We start from the raw sequence: 12,233 nt of genomic DNA, 5'->3' as shown, positions 1-12,233 counted from the left end.
TAGAAACACACACACAGACTGTTCCATCCAGAACTGTCATCCTCCCCTCGCCTCCAGCCCACACAATTGGCCTCTTTTAGAGGACAGAGGCACCTCCCCCACGAGCCTGTCCTAGAGCCAGGAGCCCAGAAACCCCAAATCAGCCACACCATGCTTCCCCAAGGAGGTCAAGGAGAGTGTTACAACTCAAAGGGCAAATACCCACAAAACTCAGTAGGAATTTGTGAGCTCGTCATTGGAAAGTTCTCTTGTCACATGGAAGTTGGTGAATTTCAGGCACAGCTGGATCCAGGAGTTCAGATAATATTGTAAGAACTGACCCTCCACATGGAGGCAGAGAGAAGTAGAGGCCCTTACTGGCACATGGCCTTTGAGCGGCATGCGGCCCTGCAAACAGGGCCACAAGGAAGCCCCTGTGCGGTCTCTCGCCCTCTCCAGCAGCACCGGCACTGCTGCCATGTCGGCCACCAACCAGGGCTGGCCTGAGGACTTCGGCTTCCGCCTGGGCGGCTCGGGCCCCTGCTTCGTCCTAGAGGTGGCCGAAGGGAGCAGCGCGCACGCGGGGGGGCTGCGGCCGGGGGACCAGATCCTGGAGGTGGAGGGGCTGGCGGTGGGGGGCCTGAGCCGCGAGCGCCTCGTGCGCCTGGCCCGGCGCTGCCCGCGTGTGCCACCCAGCCTGGGCGTGCTCCCGGGCCCCAACGGCGGCCCTGTTGCAGGATCCGGCCCCATGCCCCCGATCACGGCCCTGCGGCCCCTGCGCTCCGGCCGCGGCCTCTCGCTGGGCCGCGAGCTGCTTCGCCTGGCCGGCCGCAAGCGCCCCGTCGCCGTGCACCGAGAACGCAGGCGCAAGGCCCAGGAGTTCAGCCGCAAGGTAGGGCGCAGGGCGGAGAGGGACTCCTGTGGGCGGAGCATGGGCGGGGCTCGTACGGGCAGGACATTTGGGGGCGGGGTTTGTATGGGCGGGGCAGTCGGGGAGAGGCTCGCGTGGGCGGGGCAGTCGGGGCGGGGCACGTCGGGGCGGGTCTCATTTGGCTGAGACTCGAGCAGAGTATGGGAGCCGGAAAATAGCCTGGAGCCCAGACGCTTGCTTCTCTTTGCCTAGGGCTCAGGCCCCATGTGGATGCCAAGTCAAACATCCTAGAAATTCAGTATCTGCTTGGTGACTGGGACATTTGAGATCACAGACACCCTTCCTTGTCGTCCATGGAAGGGGCACTGCTCAGTCTTGCTCTTGGCAGGGCTTGGCCAGGGGATTTGGGTGGTTAGGGGGCTGGGAAGTCCTGCTGGAGTTTGGCTATTGCAGAAATGGCTCCCAGCCCGCTGCCCAGGTATCAGATCCCCACCTACCTGGCCTCCTCCAGCGCCCAAGCTTGCTCTAGTCCTCACTCCTTCTAAACTGACTCCCTTTCCAGAGCCTCACCTCCACCATGCACCCTGGCATGACCCTTGTCTGCACAAGACCCCAGCTTGAACCTTTCAGCCCCATGCCGCTGAGCAGGCCGGCCTCTGCGGCCAGGTACATGCAGTCACTCACATATACACACAGGATTCAGCTCTGACCTCCCTAGTTCACCAGTGTCCAGCTCTTCAAAAGATGTGACTTTCTGTCTATCCCTGGAATAGGCTCTGCTGTTATAACAAATATCAAACACCTCGGTGCCTTTGCACACACCACAGTTTGCAGACTTCTAGTTGTGTCCTCACATGGCTGAAGGGGCAAGGGAGCTCTCCGGGGTCTCTTTCACAAGGGCAGTAATCCCATTCATGAGGGCCCCTCTCTCATGACCTAATCACCTCCCAGAGGCCCTACCTCCTAATTCCATCATATTGGACATCAGGTTTTCAACATATGAATTTAGGGGGGACACAAACATTCAGACCATAACAACTAGTAGTGTCTGCTATAATCTCAGATGACCTGCTATGGAACCAAAGCCCTCTCCCAGACTCCATCCAATCCCTGGAGAGTCAGAAGGAGCATGGTCAGAGCCCTCAGAACAGCAGGGTGGACACGCAGACCTGGCCAGGAAGCAGGGCCAAGGTGACAACTAGCCAAGAGGGGAATGTGACCGGCTACCCAGGCCAGCTGTGGTGTATTTTCTGGCAAGGGAGAGTGGGAAGTGGTGGATTCTGGTTAGAGCTCACCAAACACCTCCAAAAGCTGAAAGCAAATCCCAAAAAAAGACTGCCTCAGGAAGATCAACGGCATAAGTGGAGCCCCGCTGTTGGTTTTCAACAATCAGCTCCCAGGTTCTCACCAGCACTCTCCCTGCCCCAGTTTTTCCTCCTTGAAGAATCGGATATTTAATAGAAAATCCATTAGTGTCCCATGATGGTGCCTCATGCTTCGATGTAGGTTGGGAGCATCTGGGTAATAGCTGACACCAAAACTGCACTGTGGCACAGGCCCCAGGAGGGAGCAACTATTTTTTCCTTTCTTACATAAAGCGTCTTTCCAGCTAGCCATGTTCTCCTTTGAGTCGAGGCTGCAGCTGACTTTGATTTCAGAACCACTGACCTTCCTCGGTGTGGTGGGTGCACGAGGAGGGGGTGCCTGATGCTGCTGCCTGCCCTACTCACCACGGGGGAAACAGAGGTCAGCAGGGGAACTGCAGGAAATGCACCGAGAGAACTGCCAGCCACTTGCGGCCTTTTGGTTTGGTTCCATAAACCTTCACTGAATGCCTAGTATGTGCCAGCCCCTGTGCTGGGGGCTGGACAGGAGTAAGACCTCAGGACTGGGTCCCAGGCCACCATATCTGATGGAGGAGACAGACAGTAACACGGACTGGTGGTGTGCATGCGCTAGGACTCAGACGTGCACAGAGAGTGGCCTCTGACTGGATGTCCTCCAAGCCCCCTGCTTCTATGGGGTCACCACCTCAGGAAAGCCTTTCTTAACCCCTTGGCGCAACCATCTAGGAAGCAGTTGGATACACAGTTCTGAAGTTCAGGAGGAAGCTCTGAGCTGAAGATCAAGATGTAGGAGTCACCATTTGGGGTCCTGGGCCGGAGCCCTGTCACGGAGTGCTGCAAGTAGGGGCGGACTGTAGTGGGTAAGGGCAGATGTATGGAAATAGCAAGAGTAGACAGCTCTGGGCCAGAAAAAATAAGAGGATGATTGGGTTGTGGGGTAAGGAGGACTTTATTTACTTATTTATTTATAGGTTGGGAAAGACTTGCACATTTCCATAGGCTGAAGGGAAGGAGGCAGTAGAGACACTGACATCCATGCATTTAGCAGTTATCAATCAGGGACCTAGGATGTGCAAGGACTGGGGAAACAGCTGTGAACAGGACAGGCAGGACAGGCAGTCTGCTCTCATGCGGCTGACATTCCTGTGGGGAAAGAGACAATGAGGAAGTGGACAAATCAATCAACAAGCTATTTCAGATAATGATCAGCAAAATGAAGAAATAAACAGGGGAGATGAGAGAGTGACGGGGGCCACATGGACAAGTTCAGTGATGAGGCCACATGGACAACCTCAGGAAAGGCTCCCCGAGGAGGTGACTTTCAAGACCTGAGAGCTGAGCGACAAGTAGGTGTCAGGATGAGAGGGTGGGGATGGGAGGTGGTGGGGTGTCTGTGGCCTGGTGGGTTGGCCTTGACCAGGAAGAGGGCTCTTCATCCTCTGAGAGTGGAGGTGGAGGGGAAGGAGGCAGTGTGTTAAGAAGTCTGGAGGCGGAGGGAAGGTGAAAGGGGAACAGCTCTGGTTCTGGCTGAAGTAGCACCTGCATGCCCCGAGAGAGATGCATGGCAAACTCACACCCTCACTCAGCCACCCAGCCTCCCCGCTCTGCTTCAGGGTCAGCTCAGGATGTCAGTGCCCGGAGACACCCCCAGACCCTCAACCAACAAGGAAGGCCTCTCCTGGAGTGTGGATAGACAACAGTTAACCACTGCATGAAAAAAGTCACGCCGGACACAAAAGCCTGCATATTGTATTATTCCATTCATATGAACTATCCAATATAAGCAAATCCATAGAGACAGAAAAGTAGATGAGTGGTTGCCCGGGGCTGGGGAAGAGGGGACTGGGGAGTGACTGCTTAATGGTTATGGGGTTTCTGTTCGGGGTGATGAAAATGTTCTGGAACTAGATAGTGGTGATGGTTACACAACAATCTGAATGTACTTAATGCCACTGAATTGTACACATTAAGATGCTTACAATGGTAAATTTTATCTTATGTGCATTCTTGCCACAGTAAAAAATAAAGGAAAAAAGGAACAACGATAATGTGCATTCCTTTCCCTGAGTGTATAAATCATATAAGCTCACGGTAGGAAAAAAAAGAAACCACTGAATTATTAAAAAAAAAAAAATCCAAATCACTATAAAACTTAATGCGTATTTCCTATGCACAAATGTATGTGTAATCATATATAATAAAAATATAATGCTGTGTATTCCATTTGATAACCTTCTTTTTACACTTGACTGTTTGTTACAAACACTTTCCCGTGTATTTTATAACAGCTTTATTGAGATCTAATTCACACGGCATACAATTGACTCATTTAAAGTGTACAATTCAATGATTTTTAGTATATTCACAGAGTTGTTCAACCATCACCACAGTCAATTTTAGAACATTTTAATCACCCCAAAAAGAAACCGCACACCCCTTAGGCATTACTCCCCATTTTATGGTTTTAAATAAAGATTGACAGCATCATTCTCACTGGCCAAATAGTATTACATTGCATCAAATCCAAAACATCATCCATTGCAAGATGCATCATTGTTTTATCTACTGCTAAGAAAGAAAAATCTGTGCCAATTAACCCATGACACATGCTTCCTCATCACCTTCTTGTCATTTAACTTAGTAGTTATTGAAAGAGGACTTGTAGACTTATTTGGACATATTTAATACCAGCCAATGCACACAACTCAGTGGAAGTAACAATTTGAACACCTATAACCAAATTCACATATGCACAGGAATTGCAGTTACCCATAAGACACATCCTGATCTCAGCAATGATAAAATATTAAAAAAATGCTCACCCTAGAATCAACGATATCCAGCATTGCAGAGTATGGAGTGAACGGCTACAAAACAACAGAAGTTGGCTCTGCTAACTTAGGCAGGAAAGGAATCTGTGGGAGGGACGGTTCACAGAATCAGCACTGGAGAACCAGGCTTAGAACCAAGAAAGAATTGGCAACCAGGAGTACAGCTGTCATAAAGCATTCTTCAGGAAGGGTCTGCTCAGAGTGTTCTAGGGGGCTCTGCCACTGCCCTGAACAAGCTCTGCTGTCCCCGCATCTCTGCATCGTTACTTCAAGAGCCAAAACCCTGGGCAGGAGCCCCCAACTGGCCAAAGCTACAAAGTAATCACCAGGGTCTTGCCTCCCACCTAGTTTGGGGTTTCCTCCCCTCTTGGCTGATAGCCAAGAAACTACAACTATCCTTCCAATGGATGTGCTACAATTATTTAGCCCATATTGTCAGATATTTACATTGCTTCCAACATCTCAGTATTATGAACAATGCAGAGGTGAGCCTCTTCACTCATATATCATCATGCACTCATTTCATGTGTCAGGACAAGTCTAGGATACATTCTGAGATGGAGATCACTGGGTAAAAGGATGGGCACCCTTTTAGGTTTTAGCCACACTTACCAAGCTGCCCTCCAGAAGCTTGGTGCCTATGCACATGCCCATTTCTGTCGGCCGCACAGACCCCTCTGAGTGGATGCACTTTGATTACTATCGGCTGAACACAAAGACGAAGAAAACAAAAGTCCTTAGGGAGCATTGAGGGACTCAAAATTCAGGGCTGGGTGTGCACTCCAGGGCTCTTTTGTGGAGCCAGAATGTTCTCTGTAGGATCTCTTGGCAAACAGTGTAGTGGAAGGGAGTATAGTATTCTAATAATAGTAACTAGCAATTATTGAGCGCCTGGTACATGTTTAAGCTCTTGCATTGATTCCTTTGGTTCTTATGATATTCACTACGAATATCGTAAGAATTCGTAACACAAGGGCTGTTTTGGGGTTTGATCCTGACCCCATGACCTTGGGCAAGTCACTTCCCCTCTATCAGCCTCAGTTTCCTTAGATGTAAAATGGAGATACTGACCATGCCCAGGTCACAGGGGTGCTGAGGTTTGAAATGGTGGGATTTGGGTAAAGAGCTCACAGCCAGGCTCAGGCAGTGCTCCCACGTCAGCTATCCTGCGGAGGGAAGGTGAGTGATTCCCTGGTGCCCTGCCCCGGGTCCCTTGTGGTCATTCACTAGACACTTCCTTGCAGGTGGACGAAATCTTGGGGGACCAGCCGGCTGCCAAGGAGCAGGTGTTCGCTGCACTGAAGCAGTTCGCGGCCGAGCAGCGGGTGGACAACCTGGTGTGGGCGCTCACCCTGGAGCTGCCCCGTGAGGCCCGTGGGCCACTTCTGGACAACCTCAGGTACCTCAGTTGGGGCGGGATGGGCAGGCAGAGCGTGTCTCGCTCAGGGGTGTCCACTCTCCCACCGCCACCTCAGGCACTATGCTGCGCGGACTGCTCCTGAACTGGACCCCAACACTCTGTCAGCCCTGGAACAGGGGTGGGCCAGTGACCCTGGGAAGGGCGGCTGTTGGCTCTGCCAGGTGCCAGGGCATCACTTTGGGTGAGAAGAAGAGGGCTGCTAACTGCTGGGCTGGGACAGGCTGCAGAGAGGACCCACCTCCTGATCTGAAGTCACAGCCTGCCCTGCTCTATCCCAAAACCCAGATCGTAGAAATCTTCAACGGGATACCGAGATACTCCTAGTCCTTATGGAGACGGAGCAATGGCACAATGTGAAGGCAAGGAAGCCTAAGGTTGTGCAGTGTCCACCCCAATACTCCCATCCGACTGACAGTGCGTGCTCTCTACCCTTTGACTATGCCACCTGTGTGCCAAGGATCTCACCAGGGCCCTGGAGGAACACTGTCTGGCTAAATCCCCCCAGTGCTATTATTATCCTCCTTTCACAGACGCAGACTGAGGCTCAGAGAGGTTAAGAGCCTGGCCCAAAGTCACACAGCAAATGAGAGGCAGTCACAAGAACAGGAGCCGGGTCAGCTGTGCACTTTCTGCTCTTCTGCTCAGCTTTGGACCCTCTAAGTTTATTCTTCAGAAAAAAAAATCTCCTGGTGGGTCCACACCTGAAATGGCTGGGGAATCTCCCAAACACCCCCCCTTTCCTGCCGGGGCGTCACTGCCCTGCACTGCACAGCTTCGGTCAAGCCCTCTCTGGGACTGAGTGATGCGTTCCCTGCAGATCCTGCGGGGCTTTCTCTCCCCTCCCTGCCTCCCCGGCCTGAGACTGCTCCCCATCTCGCCCCTCCCCCTTCCTGGGCTCAGCCCGCCCCCTCCCCTCGCTGCCATTCACCCCGAAGCCTGCCCCTCCCTCTGGGCCTGGCCAATGTCAGGGACTGGGCTGGCCACCCCCACTCCCCAACCCGGCGCAGCGTCTCGGCTCTGCCACCGAGCACAGAAGGCCATCGAAAGAGGCCACCATGAGCTGCCTGGGGTGAGTTAGGGGTCTGCCCCTTGAGGGGAAAATCCGGAGAGAAAAAAAGAAAAAGTTATTTCTGGAGCCAAATTTGCAGTGGAGATGCTGTGCTGGCGCTGAGGGCTCCCTGGGGAGGTGATGGATAGGCAGCCCCCCACCCCGCCCCTCTCCACCAGGGCCGGGCCAGGGGCGCGGGCGGCCGGGCTGTCCCCTGGGAAGTTGGCACGCGTGTCTCGAGGCTGCTAGCAGCTAGACTCAGCTGGAGGCCCTCTCGGTCCCCCTCATCTCCTGTCGGTGCTGCCCCGGCTTCCGCCCCGGCTTCCTTTGCCGGGCCAGCCTGTCTGCCTCCCGGGACAGCCCCCACATCTGCCTTTCCCGTCTGCAGCTCGTCTCCAAGCGACCGGCAGCGGGTCAGGAAGAGCCAGAGTGGAGGAGGCACCCCTTTGGGCGTGCTCGATTTAGAGCCTGGAAAGGGCGAACCCCAGGCACTTGGGGATGCCCGGTCCCCGCAGCATCCCCGGGGCGCTGCTGGGGAGGATGAAACAGCAGCCTCTGTTGTCAGCGCGTGTCAAGTGCGCCAGGAAAATTGGGGAGGCTGCTGGAGGAGGGGGCGGCGCCCAGCTGGGCTCTGCAGGGAGAGGGGTACCCTGGCAGCCTGGCTGCAGCCCCCTGGCATCCCCTCACCTCCCCACCCCCACCCCCACGCTCCGGTGGTTCACGTGCTGGGTTCTAGGGATGCGGTGGTGATCCTCAGGCAGCACCTCCCCCGGAGAGCTCAGAGCAGGCATGGAGGAGTCACAGACACAGCTGTCTCTGATTCTGAGGGCTGAGTGCCAGCTGAGGGCTAGCTCAGCAGGGGGCAATCAGGGCAGGCTCCTCAGAGGAGGCAGAAGGTGGCAGGGCTGTGGCTCAGACAGTGACTGGTGGGGTCTGTTGGTGTGTCCAGTGGGGGTGGGAAGACAGTCTCCAGGGAAAGTTCATCGGGGCCAGGCATCTAGCCACAGAGGTGGACCCCTGAGTGCCAAGGTGAAGGCAGTGCCACCCAGACCCACGGGTACCCAACACTGGGTACCCAGCAATGCCCAGCTATGAACCACCCTGCCTGAGATGAGGGGCCAGGAAGAGCTACAGCTGCGGCCCTCGGCCCCCCCCCCCCCACTGAGGAGAGATAAGATTTAAATGAGAAGTTGAGCAGCCAAAGGGTTAGTGAACATATATTATGTATGTGTGCATGTGTGTGTGTGCATGTGTGTGTGTCTGCGCTTGTCTGTGTGCACTTGACAAGGCTGGAACCCACGAAAATCACTGTGTGGCCTCTGAGGGATGGTCCCAGTGGCCAAAACAGAAGGCTTGAGGAGAAAGAGGAAGAGGCAGTGAGACCATGAAGTTGTGCCATCTAGTACAGTAGCCATTAGCCAGGTGTTGCTATTTAAATTTACTAAATATTAAATAAAATTTAAAGTCAGCTTTCCAGTCTCACTAGCCACAGTTCAAGTGCTCAGTAGCCACATGTGGCTGGGACAGCACACATCGAGAACATGTGCATCACTGCAGAAAGTTCTCTTGGACAGCGCTGCCGTGGGGGGAGATTTGGGTCAGTGGCAACAATGAAAGCAAAGGGTCTCGTCTTCCTTCATGACCGGCAGTTAATCCTGAGGCTCAGAGCCTAATTTGGGTCTATCCCCAAAGGGATCCCCACTTGATGAAGTGGTAAAATGACTTTCTAATTAGGACAAGCCAGGCATTTTGGAAAGTGTGACGTGATTAGGAGGGAACAGGAGAGCAAAGTCAGTTTTGTGGTCTGCTGGTGTTTCAGGAAATATGCAAAACGGAGAGGGGCGGGGTGGGGGAATGGGGCGGCGCTGGGGAGGGAAGCAACGGAAGTGGTGGAGGAAGCTGGAATATGGAATCCCAACAGACCTAGCTTGAACCCCAAGTCCACTCACTAGCTGAGTGACCTTGAGCAGGTTAATTGACCCCTACAGTTTATCTGTAAAAAGGGGTTGGTAATCCCTACATGTTCCCAGCAGGATTCTTGGTAGGAAACCACATAAATGAACTCTGCCAACTGCAAGCCAAAAAGAGATTAGTTGAGAATCTAGAAGTAGGACGTGAGGGGTCATCTGCACTTCCTTCATCCTCCTCTGCTTTAATGACAAGTGTTGGGGACACCATAACACACAGATATTGGGAGAATTCTGTGACACTATGTAGGTGCAAGCGCCAGGCAGAGTATGTGCACAGTTAGTGTGGGTTTCCCCTCGGGAAGGTCTCTTTCTCAAGGTCCCTAGAGAGGTTTCTCAACCACGGCACTATTGACATTTTGGCCCCCATAATTCTCTGCTGTTGGGGACTGTCCTGTACGTTGTAGGATGTTTAGCAGCATCCTGGCCTCCACCCACTAGATGCCAGTAGCACACCCCCCTCCCACTTGTCATTTTGTGACAACCAAAACTGTCTCCAGACAATGCCAAATGTCCCCTGGGTGCAAAATCGCCCCAGTTGAGAGCTAATGCCCCAGAATGATCTGCCTTTGGTAGCACACTCCTGCTGGGCAGACACTTGAGCAAAGGCCAGCTGTTGCCTGACCCCTGCACCTCCCCACCCACCCCTGCTGCCTTGGGTCATCTGGCCAGATGCACCAGCTGCTGGCCCCTTTGGCGCCTTCACTGCACTCAGGGGACCTGGCCCCAAGGCAGTGTGTGCACTTCTGGCTTTGTCTGGATTTGAGCTTGAGCATTTGCTCTGTGCTCACATCTCCTCTGCCCACAGCGACGTGGACAGTCTCCATAGCCTTCGGGCAGGCCTGTTTCTGGATGCTGGGCCACTGCAGCTGGTACAAAACAACCAGAAATGGCTCTATTATGATGGAACGGCTGTGGCCCTGTGGATGTCAGGAAGCTGTGCTCACTGTGAGCGTTTTCAGACATTTCTCTCCCTGGCAGGGGGAGGACAAGGCCTGGGGAGGACCCAGCATGGTCACTGGCTCTGGCTTTCCGCTGCTGCTGCTGCCAGGGAGAAACGCAGCCCTGATTGATCACAGCAGGGGGGTGGCCTCATGGGTCCAAGAACATGGGGCTGAGGTGTTGGTTAGCATGGTCTGAACAGGGTACCAGAGACTGGCCGTCAGGTCTGCAAGGGCCGCCCTGTGACGGGCTGCAGGAACCCGCAGGCAGGACCATGTAGGATGTTCCTCCCAATGACTGAGACAGAGGCACAGTCCCTGGGATTTCCTGCCTCTGTGGTTCCAGCCTGTCTGGGGGGTGGCCACCCTCTGGCGAGGAGAGAGCCTTGTGCTGATGTCCCCCATTGAGGTTGCCCCTGAGAAGCCCTCTCCAGGATGCCCTGGGCTGGCTCCCCGGCATCTAACCACCCTTTCTGGCCTGTGGTCAGGACTCGGATCAGTGAGAAATGGCAATGGCCTGGGATCCCTGGGGTCTGCTCCTGCTCTGACTTCCGGGGAGTGGCAGGCCCAGAGTCAGAGGAAGAGTCCAGACCCCTTTCCTGTTCTCTCTCTCTCTTCCTCTTAGCTGTTCTTCCCCTCCTCTCTCCCAGTAGGACATGCCCATCTCAGGGAGGCCTTCTACTACCCCCCCCACGCACACACTCATCTGGGAGTTGCCCTGGTGTGGCTGCCCCCTCCTCACTTCCACTCACTCACCAGATCTCACACACTCTCCTTCCTTTGTGTTCTTAGAATCTAGCCATTTGTCCCATCCCTTCCCCGCTCCCTTCCCGGCATCACCTCTCCCCTGATGTACCAAAACCTCTGGGGGTCCCTCTACCTCCCCTTAAATGCTTAGACCCTCCCATGGCTCCCCACTGTTCTCAGAGTGCAGTCTCAGCTGGGGGTCCCTCTACCTCCCCTTAAATGCTTAGACCCTCCCATGGCTCCCCACTGTTCTCAGAGTGCAGTCTCAGCTGCCGAAGATGGCATTCAAGATCTCCCTCTCTAGCCTCTTCTCCGTTGGCGCTTCCCCCCGGGTAAGTAGGAGGACTGCCCCTCCCTGGCCCACTCTTGCTGAGCTCTGGAGGCCCAGCACCTCCGGAAAGCCTTCCCATGCTCTACAAAAGGCAGTCGGGGCTTTCTCGAACTGTCGGGTTCAGTTTCGCTGCAGCCAGACGTTGGGGGCTCGCCCCTGTGCGGGGCACTGGGGAGCCGCGGCCCAAAAGGTCGGAGGCGAGGCGCCTGGGGAGGGGCTAACGGAGGGGACCAAGAGAAGGCTGCATGACAGCCTTGAACCGCCCCCAGCTCCCCGGGAGCTAGCCGAAGTGTTCCCCGGCGGGGCGGGGCCCGGCGGGGCGGGGCCACCCGAGAAGGGGCGGGCGCGGGGCCGTGGGCCGGGCCGGCTCGGGAGGGGCCGCGCGCGCTCGTCCGGCAGAGGCGCGTGGAGTCGCCGCGCCGTTGTTCCGCTCGTGGGCTCCGCCATCCCCTGCTCGCCCGCACCTGCCGCGCCGCGGTCGCCGGCTCCAGATGGGGAAGGACCAGGGCTTCTCTCGGCACTTTCGGTAGTTTCCCCACCACGCCCCGCGCCCCCAGGAACTGTGCGCCCTGGGCGCCGCGGACCCGCCTCCGGCCGACCTGAAAAGGGGTGGGGCTGGGTCACTGAGGGGCTTCCCTGCCCTGGGTGGGCAACCACCGAGCGTGGCTGGGGCCCCGGGGCTGGGATGGTGGACATAACCGGAAGGGGACAAGGGGGCGAGTTCCCGGCTTTGGGCGCCCAGTCCCCCGCGT

At 55.3% G+C, this 12,233-nt stretch overlaps 1 protein-coding gene across 2 annotated transcripts in view; it reads left to right on the top strand.

The window, feature by feature from the left end:
- The first annotated feature begins 457 nt into the window (after positions 1-457).
- GRID2IP (Grid2 interacting protein) overlaps positions 458-12,233 on the top strand; it is a 31,834-nt gene continuing 20,058 nt past the window's right edge. For both annotated transcript variants that reach the window (XM_058569318.1, XM_058569317.1), the window contains exons 1-2: positions 458-871; positions 6,272-6,426. In XM_058569318.1, coding sequence (XP_058425301.1) covers positions 458-871; positions 6,272-6,426 — 569 coding nt within the window. The remainder of the gene's footprint in view (positions 872-6,271; positions 6,427-12,233) is intronic.

This window comes from Diceros bicornis, chromosome 26 (assembly GCF_020826845.1).
Source record: "Diceros bicornis minor isolate mBicDic1 chromosome 26, mDicBic1.mat.cur, whole genome shotgun sequence".
Lineage (NCBI taxonomy): Eukaryota > Metazoa > Chordata > Mammalia > Perissodactyla > Rhinocerotidae > Diceros > Diceros bicornis.
Note: the sequence above shows the minus strand (reverse complement) of the source record. Positions and strands in the feature narration are given on the sequence as shown.